At 47.8% G+C, this 23,054-nt stretch overlaps 1 protein-coding gene and 1 long non-coding RNA gene across 5 annotated transcripts in view; one reads left to right on the top strand and one right to left on the bottom strand.

Annotated features, from left to right (window-relative positions):
- Positions 1 to 240: 240 nt before the first annotated feature.
- On the bottom strand, positions 241 to 5,802 carry LOC142068589 (uncharacterized). The gene is made up of 2 exons (XR_012664470.1): positions 5,449 to 5,802; positions 241 to 3,898 (listed from the first exon to the last, which is right to left on the bottom strand). It is a non-coding gene; the product is annotated as an uncharacterized LOC142068589 (long non-coding RNA).
- Positions 4,672 to 23,054, top strand: part of LOC125629642 (uncharacterized) — a 42,749-nt gene continuing 24,366 nt past the window's right edge. For 2 of the 4 annotated variants that reach the window (XM_075118187.1, XM_075118184.1), the window contains exons 1-3: positions 4,860 to 5,022; positions 9,053 to 9,127; positions 11,547 to 11,673. In XM_075118187.1, the coding sequence (XP_074974288.1) occupies positions 9,104 to 9,127; positions 11,547 to 11,673 (151 nt within the window). In that variant the 5' untranslated portion in view covers positions 4,860 to 5,022; positions 9,053 to 9,103. Of the gene's footprint in view, positions 5,023 to 9,052; positions 9,128 to 11,546; positions 11,674 to 23,054 lie in introns of all 4 variants that reach the window. The other 2 variants (XM_075118186.1, XM_075118185.1) reach the window with 2 other exon arrangements.

The following is a 23,054-nucleotide window of genomic DNA, read 5'->3' as shown; positions in this document are numbered from 1 at the left end:
ACCCCAGGAACTGGCTGGAGTCTACGCTCCCTTTGATCAGAAACCCTTCTCAGTCAAGGCAACAGGACAAGTGCGTTGCTACCTGCGCCTGCCTGCCGAGTTGATGAACTGTAACGGCCAGAGATCGCACCAGCCTAGACGTATATTGAAGGCGAATGTTAGGGGGCTTATTCCTTCACCCGCTTCCTTCCCTGATCCTTCTCGCATGAACAGAGAGCAATAATACCCGAAGTCCAAAGGTGCAAACAATTCGACGTTTATTGGGGTGAACTTCCAGCAAGCATGATTCCAGTTTCCTTCCTTAGTGTCCTCCTTCCCCGCTCTGACACCACAGAGCCTTACACCTGTGTCCTTGTTCCCATTCCTGCCCTTAGCCAAACATGATTCCAATTTCCTTACCCACATTCCCTGTTCCCATCTCCCCCACCCACACACCCACCCCCTCACTTCCTGATTGACTGCAGACTATACAGTAAAACTTGAGTTCTGCTTAGCTTTACCTTCACCAATCATTTTCCTGAAATTTAACTAACCAATCCTAACATATTGTCACATGATTATGTAACCAATTATATCCCACCACCTGAATTAGTTTACACCCAGCAAAATTAATTATACAGCAGACAGGAACAATCACAGAACCAGACAGAGATTATACAGACAAACAATAGCAAAGTGGGAACAATAATGACAAAACAATACAGAAGTGAGGATTTCACTATTGATAAGTGAGTTCTTGCCAGACAGGATGCTATCAAACTAAGTTTCCATTTTCTAGGCATTTCCCTTTCTCTGGAGGTGACAGGCTCTATGAGGACAGGATTGTATTCCTAACAGCCCAATATCACCTTATTTCAATGTGACTAGTTGGGAATGTGAACATGTGACCGTTCGCTTCCCAGTTTATGTCTGCCTGTTGCTTAGCCAAAGGCCTTAGCCTAAGAACAGGGCCTCAGACTATCACAGTAAGAGAAGGCCCTTACACCAGCAGACAGTGATTTTGATTCTTACTTTTATCTCTCTCTAACTAGCCAAGTGATAAGAATACACCTAAATTCTTGGAGTATAGGCCTTTACAGACAGACCTGAATATCTATATCCTAACAGCGAACCTTAAGGAATTTAAGAGTTTAAATTATCCTCCACACGTCCGGCATCCCACTACAATGAATCCAGGCTGGGTCGTTTGGAAGCCGAACATTTTATGCTTCCATCCCACACCACTGTAAAGTTTTAACAAATTAGGACAAGTCAGCAAATAAAAACAACCTTATGTTCTTGGTGGTGATGGGGGACTTCAGCTACTCAGACATCTGTTGGGAAAATAACACAGCAGGGCACAGATTATCCAACAAGTTACTGGAATGTATTGGAGACCATTTTTTATTTCAGAAGGTGGAGAAAGCTACTAGGGGAGAGGCTGTTCTAGATTTGATTTTAACAAACAGGGAGCAACTGGTTGAAAATTTGAAAGTGGAAGGCAGCATTGGTGGAAGTGATCATGAAATGATAGAGTTCATGATACCAAGGAAGGGTAGGAGGGGGAACAGCAAAATAAAGACAATGAATTTCAAGAAGGCAGACTTTAGCAAACTTAGGGAGCTGGTAGGTAAGATCCCATGGGAAGCAAGAGTAAGCACCACTCCCCACCTGAATTATGGGGAGTTTGATATCCAGGTAATATTTTGCACCTTCCATCTGAGATTCTCTACAGTTTACAGATGTGTATTTAGCCTTACAATATCTCTTTGAGATAGCACTTACCTATTTGTTGTTATTCCCATTGTACAGCTGAGGAAATATAGACTCAGAGACTGGCTCAAAATTATAAAAATGTGCTGGAGGGGACTTCTGGGAGCTTTCAGAAGCCCATTATTAAAGCAAAGGTGAGGACTGTGTTCAATGCAAGGTCACACAGAATGTCTGTGTTAGATCCAGGAATAGAAGCCCAGGATCTGATTCTTTTCTAACTTATACTGACTTTTACACTAGTGTGACCCGATTGGCTTCAGTACAGTTACTTGAGATTAATACTAGTGTAAATGATGGGACTTTGGGCCCCTGGTTTCCCCTTTCCCAATCCTGTGATCTGCTCATAGCTCCACATCTGAATTTTGCACCTTGAACCAGAGTAGGTGGCAGGCTATGCAAGCAGTGAGGGTCAACAAAGCATTTTCTTACCCATGCTTTCCATTACATTCCATGTAGGTAAAATCCCATGGGCAGCAAGTCTAAGGGGAAAAACAATTGACGACAGTTGGCAGTTTTTCAAAGAGACATTATTAAGGGCACAAGAGCAAACTATCCCACTGCATAGGAAAGATAGGAAGTATGGCAAGAAGCCACCCTGGCTTTACCAGGAGATCTTCAATGATCTAAAACTCAAAAAAGAGCCCTACCAAAAGTGGAAACTTGGTCAAATTACAAGAATGAATATAAACAAATAACACAAGTATGTAGGGACAAAATTAGAAAAGCCAAGGCATAGATCAAACTAGCTAGGGACATAAAAGGAAACAAGAAAACGTTCTACAAATACATTGGACACAAGAGGAAGACCAAGGACAGGGTAGGCCCACTACTCAATGAGGGGGGAAAAACAATAACAGAAAACGTGGAAATGGCAGAAGTGCTTAATGATTTCTTTGTTTCGGTTTTCGCCAAGAAGATTGGTGTTGATTGGACGTCTAACATAGTGAATGCCAGTGAAAATGAGAGACGATCAGAGGCAAAAATAGGAAAAGAACAAGTTAAAAATTACTTCGACAAATTAGTTGTCTTCAAGTCACCAGGGCCTGATGAAATGCATCCTAGAATACTCAAGGAGCTGACTGAGGAGATATCTAAGCCATTAGCAATTATCTTTGAAAAGTCATGGAAGACTGGAAAAGGGCAATTATAGTACCAATCTATAAAAAGGGAAATAAGGACAATCCAGGGAATTACAGACCAGTCAGCTTAACTTGTGTACCCAGAAAGATAATGGAGCAAATAATTAAGCAATCAGTTTGAAAACATCTCGAAGAAAATAAGGTGATAAGTAACAGTCAGCATGGATTTGTCAAGAATAAATCATGTCAAACCAACCTGATAGTTTTCTTTGACAGGGTAACAAGCCTTGTGGATAGGGGGGAAGTGGTAGATGTGGTGTATCTTGACTTTAGTAAAGCTTTTGATACTGTCCCGTGTGACCTTCTCATAAACAAACTTGGGAAATGGAACCTGGATGGAGCTACAATAAGGTGAGTGCAAAACTGGTTGGAAAACCGTTCCCAGATCGTAGTTATCAGTGGTTCACAGTCATGCTGGAAGGGCATAACGAGTGGGGTCCCGCAGAGATCACTTCTGGGTCTGATTCTGTTCAATATCTTCATTAATGATTTTGATAATGTCATAGAGAGTACACTTACAAAGTTTGCGGAGAATACCAAGCTGGGAGGGGTTGCAAGTGCTTTGGAGGATAGCATTAAAATTCAAAATGATCTGGACAAACTGGAGAAATGATCTGAAGTAAATAGGATGAAATTCCATAAGGACAAATGCAAAGTACTCCACTTAGGAAGGAACAATCAATCAGTTGCACACATACAAAATGGGAAATGACTGCCTAGGAAGGAGTACTGCGGAAAGGGATCTGGGGGTCATAGTGGACCACAACCTAACATGAGTCAACAGTGTAACGCTGTTGCAGAAAAACAAACATAATCCTGGGATACGCTAGCAGGAGTGTTTTAAGTAAGACACGAGAAGGAATTCTTCCACTCTGCTCCGCGCTGATTAGGCCTCAAGCGGAGTATTGTGTCCAGTTCTGGGCGCCACATTTCAGGAAAGATGTGGACAAATTGGAGAAGGTCCAGAGAAGAGCAACAAAAATGATTGAAGGTCCAGAAAACATGACCTATGAGGGAAGATTGAAACATGATAACAGTTTTCAAGTACATAAAAGGTTGTTACAAGGACGAGGGAGAAAAATTGTTCTTCTTAACCTCTGAAGATGGGACAAGAAGCAATGGGCTTAAACTGCAGCAAGGGCGATTTAGGTTGGACATTTGGAAAAACTTCCTGTCAGAGTGGTTAAGCACCGGAATAAATTGCCTAGGGAGGTTGTGGAATCTCCATCATTGGGGATTTTTAAGAGCAGGCTGGAGAAACACCTGTCAGGGATGGTCTAGATAACACTCAGTCCTGCCAGGAGTGCAGGGGCCAACACAAGAGTGCAGGGGACAAACTGCTGTCTGTCGGCATTTGCTACAGCAGACAGCCGTCTCTGACAACAGCAGTTTTCTACCTTACATTTCCCTAACTGCTACAGGGATCACATTGCTCTGGGGAGTCGTTTCCGACACTGCAGGCCGGCGGAACCATCGACCCACCCGTGTTGTCAGCCAGTGCAGATGGGTCACCCCATTTGGGGCACTTTTACCCTCTCTGCCCCCCGGATTTCCCCCTCTCTGACGGTGCCTGTGCCCCATGCTCACCCCGGCTCCTGCCCCCGGCCCCTCTCCTGCCCCGCCCCAGCTGTTTGCCCCTCCTGGGACCCAGTCTGCCCCCGCCCCGCCGGGCTTCCCCGGGGCCCCAGGCCAGCAGGGCACGTGCCCAGCCCCGGGCCGGCGCCTCAGCCGACGGGACCGAGCAGCCGCAGGAGCCGGCCCGGCCCGGCCCGGCCCCGCGTGTCGGGCGCCGGCAGCAGCGCTCGGACCGGCGGCCCCGGCCGGGGAGCGGGGCGGGGACGGGCCGGGCGAGCAGAGGCACTTTCCTGCCCGGCCCCGGCCCCGGCCCGAGGTCTCCCCAGCCGCCGTGCCCGGCGCGGGAGCTGCTGCGGGCGGGGCCCGGGGGGCTGGAGCCGCGGAGCGGGCGGGGCCGGGAGGCGGGAGCGGGCGGGCGGCGCTGGGGAGAACAAAGGGCCGAGCGGGTCCCCAGCCCCGGCCGGGCCACGGGGAGACCTTCGGGGCCGCGGCTGCTGCGCCCGGCCGGAGCGGGCTTCCCCCGCGGGGCTGGGCCTCGCCCCGGGCCGGAGACCAGGTAACCGAGGGGCCGGGCCGGGGTCTGCTCCCGCGCTGGGCCTGCGCCGGCCGGGGCTGCCCCGGGACAGGGCGGAGAGAGCGTGTGAGCTGCGCTGGATTTGCCCAGCTCGGTGCAGCCAGGACCTTCCGGGGGGAGGGAGGGAGGAGCCGGGGCCCGCACGGGGGCAATTCCGTGGCCTGGCCGAGGCCAAAGTCCCAGTGAGCCCTGCCGGGGTATTAGAGTCCCCCCAGGAAGCAGTCTGCTTCCCCGGCTCGGGCTTCGGCCCCAGCTCCCGGCCCTGGACATTCAGCCCTTTGGTCAGGCTCCCAAACGAGGCCTGTCCCCTTTTGGGGTTTACACCATTTTCCCTGTTGCCAGGGGAACCCAGGCCCAGCCACTGCCCCAGGTTCCAGCCTGGGGACCCTCGACACAGCGGCCACGTACTGCTCGCTCCAGGCCGTCACTGCTGTTTCCCTGGGCCTCTTCCTACGGGGCCCTTCCATCTGCAGCCCTGTCGCAGGGGCGCCCTCCTCCGCTTCTTCTCTCGCACCGGGCCAGGGAAGAGCCCCCTTGCTTTACTCCTTCAGTCCAGCCAGGGACTGAGCTGCTGTGCCCGCCGCTCCTTTTCTCTGAGCCTCCTGGCCTCTGAGTGGCTGCTTCTGGGAGGCCTGGGTCGGCCCTAGAGAGGCCCAGAGGACCCACCTTTGCCGTTCCCTGGGGCGGGATGTAGTAGGATCGTGGGGGTCTGCTGTAGGGAGCTGCAAAGGCCAGGTACATCCCATCACAAATCCCCTTAAACGTGCCCACTTTCCCCTCCAATTCTTTAATATCAATAAGTCTGCTCAGATGTTGGTGTTTTTCACTTGTATTAGGAAATGTTTCGGTTTTGCCCCATTTGCTCCTCAGTTCTAAAATATTGCTGCAAAATTCCTGAATGTTTTGCCCCATTTTCTCTCTTGTTATCGATGATTTATTATCCCCTGAGTTTTTCCCCATCTAATCATCTGATGTTAACCTCAAATCTCCTCAGATGTCATTTTCTTAAATTCTTAAATATTGATTAATATAAAATCCTTGTACATTTTTCTCTTTCTCTCCCTAATGATCAAATATTGATATGAAGTCCACTCAGATTTTACCTCTTTATCTTGTATCAACTATTGATATAAAATCCCTCAGACTTTTCCACTTTCCTCTAATTTGTGGTAAATTTCTCATATTTGCTAGCTCACGAAAGCTCATGCTCCAATAAATTGGTTAGTCTCTAAGGTGCCACAAGTCCTCCTTTTCTTTTTTCTTTTTAATTACTGAACACTGTTACCACATTTCTGATGTTACCATTTCCATATAATTCATCAATTATTAATTTTAAAAAAATCCTTTTAGGCTTTGAAGTGTTCCGGCTTTGAAGTGTTCCCCATATTTTTCACGTGAAGTCCCTTCTCCCTTTTGGAGAGACCCTGTTGCCCTGAGTCATTGTCCATAGTGGAGGTTGCAGAGGAGTTAAATTCCCCGGTGATCAACTTTTCCCCTCACATTTGAGAATCTGCTTCCCCCTTTATCTCCATTAAAATCCAGAGGGTGGCTGATCAGAGTGACTTACCCCATTTCAGATACACATCCCAGGCAGGGCCTCACACCATCTGGGCATCACGCTATCCGGTGTCTCCCAGCTGCTAATAGGAGATGTGGCCGGTCCCTGACTAAATTTCCTTTCCCCAGACGGTGCGAGACAAGACGTGCAAGACAAGACATTTACTCCCCTGAGGGGCCTGCTCTGTGTGTGGATGGGTCCCTGTTCTCCCTGCCAGGCATAGCCCAGAGCAGCTGAGATACTCCGTCCTCCTGTACTAACTCCTCACGTTCCGATAGCTGCTTTCACCAGAAGGGTCCCCAGAGCCCGTGGTGAACGGTCACCATGAGGGGTCTCTTCCTGCAGTGCTGAGACCCAGCCACCTCTGGGGTGGGTCCATGGTGGCCATTTTTAGCCAGTGACCGGGCATGGAAGTTTGACTCTTCTGGCTCCTACATCCCCTCCCATCTCCTGTTAAAGCAGCATTGGCCAGGGCTCCCTGATGCCTGTGTGAGTGACCGGTCGGGGGCAGTGATAACTTTCTCTCCATTTATCAAATACTAATATAAAATCACCACAAATTTTATTTCTCTCCCCCTTCAGAACTGTAGGATGTTCAGGGTTTGGAGGGAAGATAGTTGCCCTAAGTCATTGCCCCAGATGTGGGGAGTGGGGCAGGGGGGAAGGCCTGGAACCTTCCCTCCCAGGATGTGTTTAAACAGATTTTTGCATCTTCCCCTCCCCAGTGTCACATTTCTGGTCTCATTGACTCCAGAGTTGCTGCAAGGAAGGAAAAGGAGTGACTCTGGATTAACATGGGAGCGGATAAGATTGGGGAAGTGGTGTCCTTAGCTGCTGTCACCAGAGGGCTCTGGCTGTTGCTAAGGGAGGGGAGGCTGCTCTCTCTGTCTCTCTTTACTCAAGGTCAGGGTTGAGTTTCTCGGGTGGGATGGTGCTGCCTCCCCTGTGCTCTGGGAGCCCAGGCTGAGCCCTGGGTCTGTGCTGTGGATAGACCTTCATTAAAACCTCCTCCCTGCCCAGTCCGGGGGGGACTTTCTCCAGTGGCTGGAACTAGCCCCCTAAGGCAGCCCCAGGCTCTGCCAACCCCAACTGCTGAGCTGGAGACTCCAGGTGACTGAGCGAGACCAGGGGATGGTCAGAAAAGTGACTCTGCACAAATGTCACCAGGATCCTCGGATCTCACAGCTCCTGGGAATCTGCTACTTCTTGTTAATAATCTATCAGGGTTGGAAGGGACCTCAGGAGGTCATCTAAAGGTCCAGCCCCCTGCTCAAAGCAGGACCAGTCCCCAGTTTTTGCCCCCGATCTCTAAATGGCCCCCTCAAGGATTGAATTCACAACCCTGGGTTTAGTAGGCCAATGCTCAAACCACTGAGCTATCCCTCCCCCCAATGCACCTGTGGGTGGGATCTGAGCTGCCTTAACAGCACTGAAGCCACTGATCTCCTGCCACAAGCTGCCCAGTGGCAAAACGGGATTGAGGAGGGGAAGAGACCGGCTTTGTGGGGTTCTCCTTTGAGTGTCTGGGGTGTGGAGGTTCCAGGCAGGGAAGGGTCGGGGAAGGACAGAGATGGAGGGAGAGACAGTGTGAGTTTGGAGCAGTCATAAATGACAGGGGCAAGGGAGCATGAAATCCCCTGTGATTTTGTCACTTCTCTGTAATTATCAAGTATGGATATAAAATCTATGTTGATTTCTTCTTCTTTTCTCTCAAATTATTGACAATTTCCCCATTCAGCTTTTGCCCCATTTTCTCTCTAATTCTCTGGTGTCAATTTAATATTTCCTCAGATTTGGGGTGTTTTCTACCCCTTGGATCTGCAGTGCTTTGTCCTTGGTTTGGTAGGGAATTGTTGCCCTGAGTCATTCCCTAGGGTGCCCATTCTCTGCTGGCAACAGAGCATGGAAGGGGCACGTGAGGGGAAGGGAGAAGCAAATCTCCCACATGGAGACCACGCAGCCCCAGGTTACCCAGTCCCAGCTGCCACCCCACTCCACTCCATGACCCAACCCTGCTCCCCCCAACTCCACTGTCAGTCATCCCCAGCTGCTACCCCTTCCGACTTCCAGGGAACCTCTCAGCTCCATCCACCTTTCTTTCCCCCTTCAAGTTGCCAGGCCAAGGGCCTGTGAATGGCAGGTGGGGCGGGGAACCATCCTTTTCTGTTTGTTTATTGAACATCCATATTCACTGAAAACTTCATTAATGCAGCGCTAAGGGTGCCCAGTGCTGTCCTGAGCCCTTCCAGCAGGTCGAGTTCAGTAACACTCAAACCTCTCAAAAGTAGGAAATCCAAAGCTGTATCGGTCTGGTGTAGACGTACCGTAAGAGTTTCTCAGTGCAGCAGAACCTAGAATGTGTCTTTGCAGGGAGAAAGCCTGGGATGAATAGAGAATGTGAAATGGACAAAACCCCTTCTGAAATCACTCCAGTTGCCCTTTTCGCCCTGACAGGCTGCAGAATAACATCCACATTTTGCTCCAGATCTTCCCAGCATAAAGGAAATGGCGTCAGTGGAGCTGGCTCAGGTAAGGGATTGTCTGGGAGCTGGTGGTGGGTTCTGGCGGGAGGGAGAGGGGCAGTAAATGCACAGGAGGATGGGAGCTGCTGGAGGTGGGAGGAGCGGGGCTGGAAATACACAAGGTAGAGAAAGGGAAGGGACAGGGTGCGACCATTCTGCTGGAACTGGTTGACTCTGGGGCTAGCTTTCAAGGAACAGGCTCATGGGGGTTGGGAGTGGGACTTCCCCTGTTTGTGGAGCAGGAAATAACCCCCCTGGCCAGACGTGGGAAAACTTCCCAAACTCCCAGTGCTGAAGACTGAACCTACCGATACACTTAGTTATTTGCCCCTCCCCCAATCTTTGCGTCATCTGCAAACTTTATCAATGACAACTTTATGTTGTCTTCCAGGTCATTGATTAAAATGTTACATAGCACAGAGCCAGGAGATCCCACTAGACACACACCTACTCAACCATAGTTCCCCACTTACAGTTACATTTTGAGACCTATCAGTTAGCCACTTTTTAATGTATTTCATGTGTGCAATGTTAATTTTGAATTGTTCTGTACCAAGACAAATGCCTTACAGATATCCACGTATATTACATCAGTGTTATTACCTTTATCAACCAAACTTCTAATCTCATCCAAAAAATTATGCAGTTAGTTTGCTAGGATCTCAACCTATGTTGATTGGTGTTAATTGTATTACCCTCCTTTAATCTTTTATCAGTGCAATTATCAGGTGCTCCATTATCTTACCTGGTATCAATGTCAGATGGACAGTCCTATAATTACCTGGTCATCCCCTTTTCAAATTCTGAATATTGGCACAGGACTATCTTTCTTCCATTTTTCTGAAGTTTTCCCAGTGTTCCAAGACCCATTGAAAATCAACAACAATGATCCAGTGAGCTCCTCAGCCAATTCTTTTAAAACTTCTGGATACAAGTTGTCTGGACCTGCTGATTTTAAAGATGTCTAACTTTAGTAGCTGCAGTTTAACATTCTCATGAGTTGTTACTGGAATGTAAAGAGTGTCATTATCATCATACAATATGATTGTATCATCTGTTTGTTTTTTTCCTCTGATACAGAACATATTCACTGAACCCTTTTGCCTTCTGTGTATTATTACTGATAATTCTATCATAGTAATGAACTAATGCCGTTGTTAAGATACTTTCTTGTTAATATACTTTAAAAAATCCTTTCTATTGTACTTTTCTCTGCTGGCCATAGATTTCCCTTTTGCCCCTTTGCTTCCCTTATGAATTTTCTATAATTCCAAGCTGCTGACTTATATTCTTTCCTTTTGACTTCCCCTTTCCTCCATTTGCTATCTATTGTGTTTTTATGGTTAGGGTTTTGGGATTCTTACCAGGGACTGTCCCTGGACCCTGCTGGGGTTCCATCTCCTGTACCAGCCCCTGCTTACTAGGTATGTGATAAATGTGAAGGGCCTTGCTCCCTGTGTCTCCTGGCAGGGAGAAGGGGCTCTCTCTTTCTCCCCTTACCTGGGTGCTTCCTGGCTGCTGTGAGTGGGATAGGGATTGGACTCTGTTACTGTGTCCTTCCCAGAGCATTCATAGAATCATGAAGATTAGGGTTGGAAGAGACCTCAGAAGGTCATAGAGTCCAACCCCCTGCTCAAAGCAGGACCAACACCAACTAAATCATCCCAGCCAGGACTTTGTCAAGCGGGCCTTTAAAAATTCTAAGGATGGAGAGTCCAGCACCTCGCTAGGGAACGCATTCCAGTGCTTCACCACACTCCTAGTGAAATAGTGTTTCCTAATATCCAATGTAGACCTCTCCCACTGCAACTTGAGACCATTTCTCCTTGTTTTGTCTTCTGCCACCACGGAGAACAGCCTAGCTCCATCCTCTTTGGAACCCCCCTTTAGGTAGTTGAAGGCTGCTATCAAATCCCCCCTCACTCTTCTCTTCTGCAGACTAAATAAGCACAGTTCCCTCAGCCTCTCCTCGTAAGTCATGTGTCCCAGCCCCCTAATTATTTTTGTTGCCCTTGGCTGGACTCTCTCCAATTTGTCCACATCCCTTCTGAAGTGTGGGGGACCAAAACTCCAGGTGTGGCCTCACAAGTGTCAAATAGAGGAGAATAATTACTTCCCTCGATCTGCTGGCAATACGCCATTGGCCTTCTTGGCAACAAGGGCACACTGCTGACTTATATCCAGCTTCTCGTCCGCTGTAATCCCCAGGTCCCTCTCTGCAGAACTGCTGCTTAGCTAGTAGGTCCCCAGTCTGTAGCGGTGCATGGGATTCTTCCTTCCTAAGTGCAGGACTCTGCACTTGTCCTTGTTGAACCTCCTCAGATTTCTTTTTATTCATTTATTCATTTTACTGGCCCTGCTCTCCTGTGAATACTGGTGTTGTCACTGGGTAGCAGGTTCTGAGTGGACGACGCTTGTTCTTTCAGGAGTCGGTGACCTTCGAGGAGCTGGCTGTGTACTTCACGGAGGGGGAATGGGCTCTGCTAGACCCTGCTCAGAGAGCCCTCTACAGGGAGGTCATGCAGGAGAACTATGCTGCTGTGGCCTCACTGGGTAAGGATTCCATTGCCCTGGTTATTAGAAGCTGTGGGGTCTCTACAGAACCCGAGTAGTAATAACTCTGGACCTTTACTCAGCCTGTAATTTTTGGCAAGTTTCCATGCCTGGCTTTTTGCTTCATGTCCTTCCCCGGTGTCATTTCTGGGCGTGTGTGTATTTAATGTTGGCCATTTTGAAAAAATATGATTTATAAAATTTAGTTTAATTTATCCTTATTGGATGCATTAAAAGTAATGAATAACTAGAGCGTTCACCCCTTTCCTCATTTGACGGGGTCTCTCTGCAGCTGCTACAATTCTAGATACAGTCCAGTAAACAGGGGAACTACGAGGTACATGGACGGCATGACAGTCAGGTGAGCCCATGTTTTGATAGGCGAGCGTAGGAGGTTGTCGCTCAGGAGTCCATGGGTGACAGGGAAACGGAGCAGTGGGAGGGGAGGAGAAGGGGAGTAGATGTGCTGGAGTGGGCTGAGAGCAGTGGGAGGAAAGAATGGGATTGTGGAGGAAGGGCACCCAGGAAGGGAGCAGGGTGGGTCAGTGGGAAGGAGAAGAGGTTTTGGGGCTCTGGAGTTGTGGGGGATTCCAGCCCTTTCATACAGAATTCCTGCCCAGGCCTTGCTGCTTCAGAACCTGCGCTCCAGTTTTATTTCTGTTCAGTTGCACTTAATTTTACAGTTTTTTTTCCCCAAATATTAAACTCTTGTCCTTCATTCACCACTCGCTGCCCCGACGCAATCCCTCCCCCCGCCGCTGTGTCTAGCACTGCGACCCTGGCCACTATTCCTGAGTCCTTACTTTGTTCCTCTGACCCAGAGGATCACCGCTGCCCCGGCACAAATGTGCTGTTTGTCGATGATGTCACAGGGTGGCAGTGAGACTTCTGGGGACTTGCCAGGTCTTTCTCTTCCCCACCCCTATCTCCAGCAGCCATGGTCTACCTTCCCTCCAGGCTTTTTGGATCTTTTCGTCAGTCCCTTCTGATGCCACGTTGCCTGATTCTTGTTTATCGCATTCTCCTTTTCCAGAGGAATTAGTCTGTTGCTCCTGAATTATAGTGTCTAATTCCCCAGCCTTACCCAGATGTTTGTGTGTGTGTGTGCGGGGGTTAATACGCCCTCCTACTGCACCTAACCCACTGGATTCCCTAATTCTCCCAAAACTGCTTTTCTGATGTCACAGGTCTGGGGGAGCTACATGTTTGACCCCCTCCGAAGTCTGCTCAAGGAATGCCCTCTCAGGTACCAGGCGTCCAACCATCACCTGTCTGTGGGCAGGGACATAGGTGCCCCTGCATCTCGATCAAGGTTTAAGGCTTGCAGTCCCCTCGCCCTTCATTGTGTTCACTGGCCTAAAGTCCAGCCCCTGTGCTTTGCTTCTCTCCAAGGGCTGTGACCAGTGTATATGTGATGGATGTGGGAATTTTGGTAATATTTCTGTTACTCCAATACGTGCCTCAGCTGCCCTCTGTATTTGGGGTTGCTCTGTTCTGAGTGTGAAAAGCTGTCATGGGGTGATACGAATGGCTCATTATGGGACTGAGTGGGACTAACCCATATCAGTGAAGTCCTTACAGAGTCCACCGTAACCCCCAGGACTGAACACTTGACACCTATCAATGAGAGGCACCCAGCTTGTCTGGGTAGAGTGCATGTGAACTCAATGTGTTTTGAGGAGCAGGAAGAACTGGGCTCCCAGAGACAGAGAGCTTTCCTGGAAGTAAGACAAAGGGATAGATACAGGGAAAGGACACTTAAATGGGTTCCTATGGCAGCGTGGCTCAAGGGCTTTGGCCAATATGGATTATGTCTTAACCTTTATTTCTCTGTGCTAACCTAAGGATTTGCCTCTGCTGTGTTCCAGTTGGCTAATATACCCTACCATTTTTGAAAAGGCTGCCGGGTGTCCCTGCAGATACTTGCTGGGTGCATTAATCCCTGGAGAGTCTAACAGTCTCTGACCAGGAGTCTGTCTCAGCTGGACTTGCTGGGCACAGCTCATGGTGTGAGGCAGGAGAGCTGGAGCCCAGAGGCTCAGTCTTGGAGGCATTGAGGCTGCATGGCCTACCCTGAGAGAAGAGTGGGACCCCTTGGGGATTTGGCACAGTGAAGGGGTCCCTCTAGGGACTGTTTAAAAGCTGGGGCATAGGACAGAGCGTGAGGATCCATGACAGTTGTGGACAGCTGGTGGGATTCTGAATGCAACAGGAGGATTTTGCAAGAAGTGACTTGCAGCAGTAAAAACAAGATTAGTCAAAGGAAACAGCAAGAAAACGGTGTATATCCACCTCCCTGAGAAGAGCATCACAGAGCAGAGCGGTGGGAGAGTGTTCAGTGTTGGAAAGTTACACAAGGCTCAGCCAACTGCATGGCTGGAGAAGGATGATCGGATCAAGAATTAGGGTCCAAAGCCAGGTGGGATTTTGAGAGAGTCCCAGGGTCACAGAGGCACCTGCAACAGCAGCTGGGGGGAGGGGCATCCTGATGATCCGGTTCCCCCTTTGCTAGAGTTGAAGCATTGAGAGTTGGAGTGGAGAAAGCAAAGGAGCTTCAGATGGAGGAACAGAGACAAGCAGACCGCGAAAGGCAGCGAGCTGATCCAGAGAAAAGGATAAACATGAGGAGAAGCAGAGGAAAAACCAGGAAGAGCCGCGATAGCATGGAGTGGGTATGGAGAAGCAAGAAGTCCCATAAGGGGGAAAGTGGTGAGAGACCACGAAAGCCAGTTCCATAGGAGCCCAGTTACCAAATGGTTGGCCCAGTTTAATGAGAGGGGGGTATAGGTGCCTACCTCACTGCCTTTGAGAAGGCTTGTGATTGGAACCAGGTTGATCATGTAGACCGTCTTCTCTGTCTTCCCTCTTTCTTGGTGCCAAAGTGATAGAGGTGTGTGACGGGTTGGATCACAGAAACCCCCTTGGGGCTGCCAACTGATGTGCCAAGACTGCTTCTGCCCCTGCTTTCCTGCTGTCATAACCATAAGGGTAACCTAAAATCCCTCCTTATCTGTAAGGGGTTAAGAAGCTCAAATAACCTGGTTTGCACCTGACCAAAGGAACCAATGGGCACAAAAGATACTTTCAAACCTGGGGGCGGGGGGAGGGGAGGGAAGAGGCTTTGTTTTCGGTTCTTTGTTTCTGTGTTCGTTTGCTCTTGGCACTAAGAGGGACCGGACATCAATCCATGTCCTCCAAACCATTCTGAACCAGTAATTGTAAATACAGCCAGGCAAGGCATATTAGTTTCTTCGTTTTCTCAATTTATGAATTTTCCCTTTGCTGGAGGGAGGTTTATCCCTGTTTTGTTGCAACTTAACCCCTCTGCCCTGAGGCAGAGAAAAAAACTCCATCTGCTCTCAGCTAAAAAACCTGCTTCCAAGCAGCCAAAAGGGAAAAAAAAATGTCCTTTTAAAATCCTACTGTGGTTTTGGTTCAAAATGATCCCACGGCTTCCCCACTCTGAACTCTGGGGTACAGATGTGGGGACCCACGTGCAAGTCCCCCTAAGCTTATTTTTACCAGCTTAGGTTAAAAACTTTCCCAAGGCACAAATTCCACCTTATCCTTGAACAGTATGCTGCCACCATCAAGTAATTTAGACAAAGAATCAGGGAAAGGACCACTTGGAGTTCCTGTTCCCCCAAAATATCCATCCCTCCCCAGCCCTTGCACCCCCTTTCCTGGGGAAGCTTGAGAATAATATCCTAACCAATTGGTTACAAAGTGAACACAAACCCAAATCCCTGGATCTTTGGACACTGAAAAAAAAATCAATCACTTCTTAAAAAGAAGAATTTTATTTAAAAAAAAAGAAAAGAAAATAGAAAAGGTAAAAATCCCATCTGTAAAATCAGGTTGGAAGATAACTTTACAGAGTAACAAAAGATGCACAAAACATAGAGGAACACCCACTAGCCTTAGTTTCAAAGTTACAACAAAACAGGGATAAACCTTCCTTCAGCAAAGGGAAAATTCATAGTTGAGAAAACAAAGATAAACTAATACGCCTTGCCTGGCTGTATTTACAATTTCTGGAATAGGAGAGACGGGTTCAGAATGGTTTGGAGGACATGGATTGATACCCGGTTCCTCTTAGTCCCAAGAGCGAATAAACACAGAAACAAAGAACCCAAAACAAAGCCTTTTTCCTCCCGCCCCCAGGTTTAAAAGTATCTTTTGTCCCCATGGATTCCTTTGGTCAGGTGCCAACCAGGTTATTTGAGCTTCTTAACCCCTTACAGGTAAGGAGGAATTTTAGGCTACCCTCAGGGTTATGACACCTGCCCTGGCAGCTTGGGACTCTAGTGCCCTGCTGGGTTTGAGCCTGACCCGGTAGCCTGCTGCAAATCCAGACCCAGGACTGAAACCACATCCCCTAACAGCTGTAGGCTTAAACTGAAAGCAGCTTAAGAAGTGTTCCTGTCTTTAACACTCAGGCCATGTCTACACTACGAAAGTACTCCGATTTTACAGAAGTCGATTTTTGGGGACAGATTGTATAAAGTCGAGTGCGTGCGTCCCCACTAAGCACATTTAATTTGGCGGTGTGCGTCCACAGTACTGTGACAAGCGTCAACGTTCCGAGCAGTGCACTGTGGGCAGTTATCCCACAGTCCCTGCTGCCCATTGGAATTCTGGGCTGAGCTCCCAATGCCTGATGTGGCCAAAAATTTGCCGTGGGTGGTTATGGGTAAATGTCATCAGTCAACCCTCCCTCCCTCCGTGAAAGCAACAGCACACAATCATTTTGCGCCCTTTTCCCTGGATTGCCCGAGCAGACGCCATAGCATGGTAAGCATGGAGCCCATTCAGCTCACTGCAGCAGTTATGGCCATTGTAAACACCTCACGCATTATCGTGCAGTTTATGCAGAACCAGTACCTGAAAAACCAGGCGAGGAGGCGATGGCAGCGCAGTGATGAGGACATGAACACAGATTTCTCTAAAACCGTGGTCCCCAGCAATTTGGAGATCATGGTGTTACTGGGGCAGGCTCATGCCGTGGAATGCCGATTTTGGGCCCGGGAAACAAGCACAGACTGGTGGGACAACATAGTGTTGCAGGTTTGGGATGATTCCCAGTGGCTCCGAAACTTTTGCATGCGTAAGGGCACTTTCATGGAACTTTGTGATTTGCTTTCCCCTGTCCTGAAGCGCAAGAATACCAAGATGAGAGCAGCCCTCACAAGTTCACAAGCGAGTGGCAATAGCCTGTGGAAGCTTGCAACACCAGACAGCTACTGGTCAGTCGGTAATCAATTTGGAGTGGGCAAATCTACTGTGGGGTTGCTGTGATGCAAGAAGCCAACGCAATCATTGAGCTGCTGCTATCAAAGGTAGTGACTCTGGGAAATGTGCAGGTCATAGTGGATGGCTTTGCTGCAATGGGATTCCCTAACTGGTGGGGCTATAGAGGGAACGCATATCCCTATCTTGGGACCGGACCACCAGGGCAGCCAGTACATAAACCGCAAGGGGTACTTTTCAATAGTACTGCAAGCACTGGTGGATCACAAGGGATGTTTCACCAACCTCAACGTGGGATGGTCGGGAAAGGTTCGTGACGCTCGCGTCTTCAGGAACTCTGGTCTGTTTAAATGGCTGCAGGAAGGGATTTACTTCCCAGACCAGAAAATAACTGTTGGGGATGTTGAAATGCCTATAGTTATCCTTGGGGACTCAGCCTACCCCTTAATGCCCTGGCTCATGAAGCCGTACACAGGCAGCCTGGACAGTAGTAAGGAGCTTTTCAACTATAGGCTGAACAAGTGCAGAATGGTGGTAGAATGTGCATTTGGACGTTTAATGGGTCGCTGGCACAGTTTACTGTCTCGCTCAGACCGCAGCGAAACTAATATTCCCATTGTTATTCCTGCTTGCTGTGTGCTCCACAATCTCTGTGAGAATAAGGGGGGAGACATTTATGGTGGGGTGGGAGGTTGAGGTAAATCGCCTGGCCGCTGAATATGCACAGCCAGACACCAGGGCTGTTATAAGAACACAGCAGGAAGAGCTGCCCATCAGAGAAGCTTTGAAAACCAGTTTCATGACTGGCCAGGGTACTGTGTGCCTCTAAATTCCCTGTAAGCCACCTGCCCTCCCCCCTTCGATCACAGCTGGCTTGCAAAGGAAATAAAGTCACTATCTTTTAAAAAACATGTATTCTTTATTAATTGATTATAAAAATAGGGAGATAACTCACAAGGTAGCCTGGGTGGGATGTGGGAGGAGGGTAGGAGGGAAGGAAAAGGCCACTGTAAAACTTCTTGAATGAAAGCCTTCTGTTGCTTGGGCTGTCCACTGGGGTGGAGTGGTTGGGTGCCGGAGTCCCCCCCCCCCTGCGTTCTTGGGTGTCTGGGTGAGGAGGCATGGTGGAGGGAAAGAGCCATTAACCACAGAAAGGTCAGACAGGAGAATACAAGCCAGAGAGAAAATAAAGAAAGGGGTAACCATGAGGAGGAGGGAAACCAGCAAACTCCCCAACAAAACAAAGAGGGTGAGAATGAAGAGTGTGCCTCCGCCCCAGTGTGTGTACCTGTGCGTTGAAGTGAAATTATGGGACAACCTCTGCCCACCACATATGACTCTGGTGGGTGGAGAATGGGTGGGCCCTACAAAGAGATCCTAAATGGCCACCCTGAGGGTGGAATGAGTGAACAGGAAAGAGTGTGGGTAACCCACAGCTCAAAAGCTGTAGTTACAGGCAAAGGGAACCCAACTCTAATGGCAGTAGAGCATACACCCACCCAAAAGACCTGCTTGGTCAGAAATGGGGAGAAACTGGGGGACAAGATTGTTACCACCGCAAGGAAGCAGCTTGAAGTCAGGTGAATACAGAGGCCCTGGGGAAAGCTGGCTCTGCAGTCTTGGTAACACATGTAGCTGAGATCCAGGAAACAGATGAAACCATGCAAAGAGTGCGATTTGCAGCTGAGAGACATAGAGGAGACTTGCTGGGGGCGCTCCAGGAGAAGGATCAGTTGCTCCAGGAGGTGCGCCAGCTGAAGGGGGATGTGGAAGCAATGAAGCACATGATCCGATGGAGGCACAGCTTGTAGACCTCAGTAGGGGTTGGAGCAAGGTTTTTGAAGGGGGGGGGGCATATGTGATGGGGTTTCCTCCCCATCACCTATAAGACAAAGGAGAGAACCTAATTAGTTATGTGCTGCACCTGGGAGGTGATTAACTGATTGCCTGCTGGCCAGAGGAGGGGGAGCTAGGTGGAGGGCGGGTCTTGGCGGAGAGGAGAGAAGCAGGCAGGGGCGGAGATGGAATATTTTCTGACCCTAAAAGGTAGTCACTTTGGTAAGTGAAGGAAAGCATAGTAGGGAGGGGAAATGGATTCAAGTAGAAAAGAAAAATAAAATAGAAGCAGACTCAGATGATGATACTAGTAAAAAACCAAAGCGGAGGAAGGAACTAACCTGAATTGTTATAACTAAGATCCCTCGCCAAAGCAATGAGAGTAGGTGACCGGGTTGCAAGATGAACTGTAGCTGAATGTAAGAACAAAGAGCAAGTTGATGAACTGCTAAAAACTGCAATGCTAGGGAAAGTTAAAATAAGTTGCTAACTACGAAAGTCTGATCCTGGAGCGAAGGGGGTGATGTATAGGGTGCCATTGGAACTGAGCAGTGATGAGAGAAGGAGAAGCAAGTGAAAAGACAAAATATTAGGAAGTCAGCGGCTGTCATGGGGTTTGGCGGCAATGCATGCCAGTGGGGGGTTTGTGTCACTACTAGGCCTGAACTCTGGGTGCCTCACAATGCTTTGCTGCTGTAGCTCCCAACCTGGGCTGCTGAGAATCAGCCTACCAGCATGCAGGTCACGCCCTGAGTATGTGTGTACTAGACAGCCCCGGGTCATCAGCTCTGATCCCAGCAGCCTGTCTGCAGCCCCACAGCCCTCTCTGGCTTCCACCAGCCTTGGTTGCAATGATGAAAGTACCCAATAAATGTGAGGATGGCTGGGAATTCAATAGATGAACTATAGCACAACTGGTTAGACCTCCACATGCTGTTCGAGTTAAAATGTAGGTGCAGAAGTTGAAAGGAAAAGCTAAACACAGTCAAAACTTTTAGTCTTGGGAAAATTGGTTATGGATGGAAAGTCACATGTCCAAATGTGGATTTAGACTTATTTTATAAACTGAAGGGGGAAAAGCAACAGGCGGTATTATGAAGTGTACCAATATATAGATGAAAACGAGTCAGTTTTGTGAAATATGTACAGATGGGTCCAAACAAGAAAAAACAGAAGCAGTAGGGGCAAAATATTGTACACCAAACTTTGGAATTAGTATATCTAAAAGAATATCTGATTTTGCAGCTGTCATGACGGCCAAACTAGCAGCAATAATACGAGCATTAAATTGGATCTGGGATGTATGCCCAACAGAGAAAGTCATTTTTTTTAACTCAATCTCAGGATTTATGGTGATAAAAAAAGGGTGTCTCTGTATGTAAAATAATTTCATCAATTAAATTATATTTCCAATAACGGAGTAGAGTTGGGGATACGTGTAGCGTTAGGTTGGATCCCACAGCATATCGGGATAAGAGGGAATTAAATGGCACATAAATTAGCTAAAAACGTTTTAAGAAAGCCTAGTACAGAAAAATACAAAAAAGAGGAATGGCAAAATTTTGGACTAACAAAAAAAAGAAAAAAAGAGGCAGAAGGATTTTCAGTTGTACCCAAGAGTTGAGGATAATGACATACTTCAAGGCCTGGTTAGGAAAAATGAAATGATTTTTAGGGTTGTCGATTAATCACAGTTAACTCATGTGATTAACTCAAAAAATATTAATCACGACAAAAAATTAATCGCAGTTTTAATTGCACTGTTAAACAATAGAATACCAATTGAAATTTATCAAATATTTTGGATGTTTTTCTACATTTTCATATATATTATATTGTATGTTGTAACTGAAATCAAAATGTATATTTCTGTTTATAAATATTTTCACTGTAAAAATGATAAACAAAATAAATAGTATTTTTCAATTCATCTCATACAAGTACTGTAGTGCAATATCTGTCGTGAAAATGCAACTTATAAATGTAGATTTTTTTTTGTTACATAACTGCACTCAAAAACAGAACAATGTGAAACTTTAGTGCCTACTAGTCCGCTCAGTCCTACTTCTTTTTCAGCCAATCACTAAGAGACAAACAAGTTTGTTTACATTTACAGGAGGTAATGCTGCCCTCTGCTTATTTACAATGTCACCAGAAAGTGAGAACAGGCATTCGCATGGCACTTTTTTAGCTGGTGCTGCAAGGTATTTACATGCCAGATATGCTAAACAGAAGTCTTAAAAGAGCAACTGACGTGGAAACTACAGAACCCGAACCAGCAAAAAAGAAAAACAAAAAACCACTGGTTGGGGGAGTCTCATGTACCCCAAAAATGCATCCACTGCAACAAATTGAAAGTGCGGACCTGCAAGGACAGGGAGCTCAGACTTAAAATGCTGCTCCTGGAAAACTTCCTCAGACCTGCGTCTGACCCTGGCCAGCAAACCTCTGTGACACCCCCGAGAGGCAAAACAAAAGCAAAAAAATGGCCAGCTTCCTCTCCCCTCAGGAGCCGTTCCTCAGGGAACAAGTTAAAACCGGCTCTCCTGTTTCCGGTAACTGCCGCTCCGCAGCTCAGCACCTTCCACGCGGCAGACACCTCAGGCTCCGACCGCGAGTTGGCTGCCCCACTAGAGGGTGCCAAGGCTCAGGGCTTCCAGGTGCCTGCCTCTTTCAGCTCACCTTTGGCCACCTCTGTCAGTTCGGTGCCGAGAGCTGCTACAGTGCTAGCAGTACAAGTGGCGGTTGTGGCACCATTCTTTGATCTCGCGGCGCTGCTTTTACAGCTGCCGCTCTCAGCACCGAGCCTCCTGAGGTCTCCAGCCTCCCTTGCAGCGCCTCCCTCAGGGACTCCTACTCCGCGGAGCCAGCTTGCGCCCCTGGGATACCCTTCAGTGCGCCAGCAGATGCCCCAGCGGACTCTGCCTCCACCAGCTACACCGGCACCGACTCCTGGTCAGTCAGCTCCACTGCAGTTTTTACAGGCAGAGGAATTAAGGGTGTCCCATGCTCCTGACTCTCCTCTTCTTGGCACCCGTCTGTCACCGAGATCTTTAGCACCCTACCTTCAGTACTCCCCTACCACTTCAAGCCCCTCCAATGAAGTGTGGGAGGATGAGGACGAGGAAGAAGAATATGATGACCAGATGTTTTCCTCTCAATACTCTCCCCAGATTCAGTTACCTACAACTGGAAGATGCATTACAGCACAATCTCCATATCCCCAAGGCTATCCACACTGGTATGGCAATCCCTGGATGGGACCACAGAATACAAAGTGTACACTGCTCACCTTATATTTATTTTTTATTACAAATGTTTGCATTGTAAACAAACAAAAGAAATAGTATTTTTCCAATCCCCCATTACAGGTACTGTAGTGCAGTCTCTTTATCATGAAAGTGGAACATACAAATGTAGAATTATGTAAAAAAAAACAAAAAACCCTGCATTCAAAAATAAAACAATGTAAAACTTTAGAACCTAGAAGTCCACTCAGTCCTACTTCTTGTTCAGCCAATCACTCAGACAAACAAGTTTGTTTACATTTACGGGAGATAATGCTGCCTGCTTCTTGTTTACAATGTCACCTGAAAGTGAGAATAGGCATTCGCATGATATTGTTGTAGCTGGCGTCGCAAGATATTTACGTGCCAGATGCGCTAAAGATTCATATGCCCCTTCATGCTTCAACCACCATTCCAGAGGATATACATCCATTCTGCTTGATAATGAGCCAAAGCAGTGCAGACCAACACATGTTCATTTTCATGATCTGAGTCAGATGCCACCAGCAGAAGGTTGTTTTTTGGTGGTTCAGGTTCTGTAGTTTCCATATCAGAGAGTTGCTCTTTTAAGACTTCTGAAAGCATGCTCAACGCTTCGTCCCTCTCAGATTTTGGAAGGCACTTCAGATTCTTAAACCTTGAGTCAAGTGCTCTATCTATCTTTAGAAAGCTCACATTGGTATCTTCTTAGCATTTTGTCAAATCTGCAGTGAAAGTGTTCTTAAAATGACAACATGTGCTTGGTCATCATCTGAGACTGCTATAACATGAAATATATGGCAGAATGTGGGTAAAACAGAGCAGGAGACATACAATTCTTCCCCAAGGAGTTCAGTCACAAATTTAATTGACTCATAATTTTTGTAACGAGCATGATCAGCATGGAAGCATGTCCTCTGGAATGCTGGCCAAAGCATGAAGGGGCAAATGAAAGTTTAGTATATCTGGCACATAAATACCTTGCAATACCAGCTACAAAGTCGTGTGTGACTGCATCTGCTCCATATC

The sequence above is a fragment of the Caretta caretta genome, chromosome 11 (genome assembly GCF_965140235.1).
Source record: "Caretta caretta isolate rCarCar2 chromosome 11, rCarCar1.hap1, whole genome shotgun sequence".
NCBI lineage: Eukaryota > Metazoa > Chordata > Testudines > Cheloniidae > Caretta > Caretta caretta.
The sequence above is the reverse complement of the archived record's forward strand: the minus strand, read 5'-3'. Positions and strand labels throughout refer to the sequence as shown.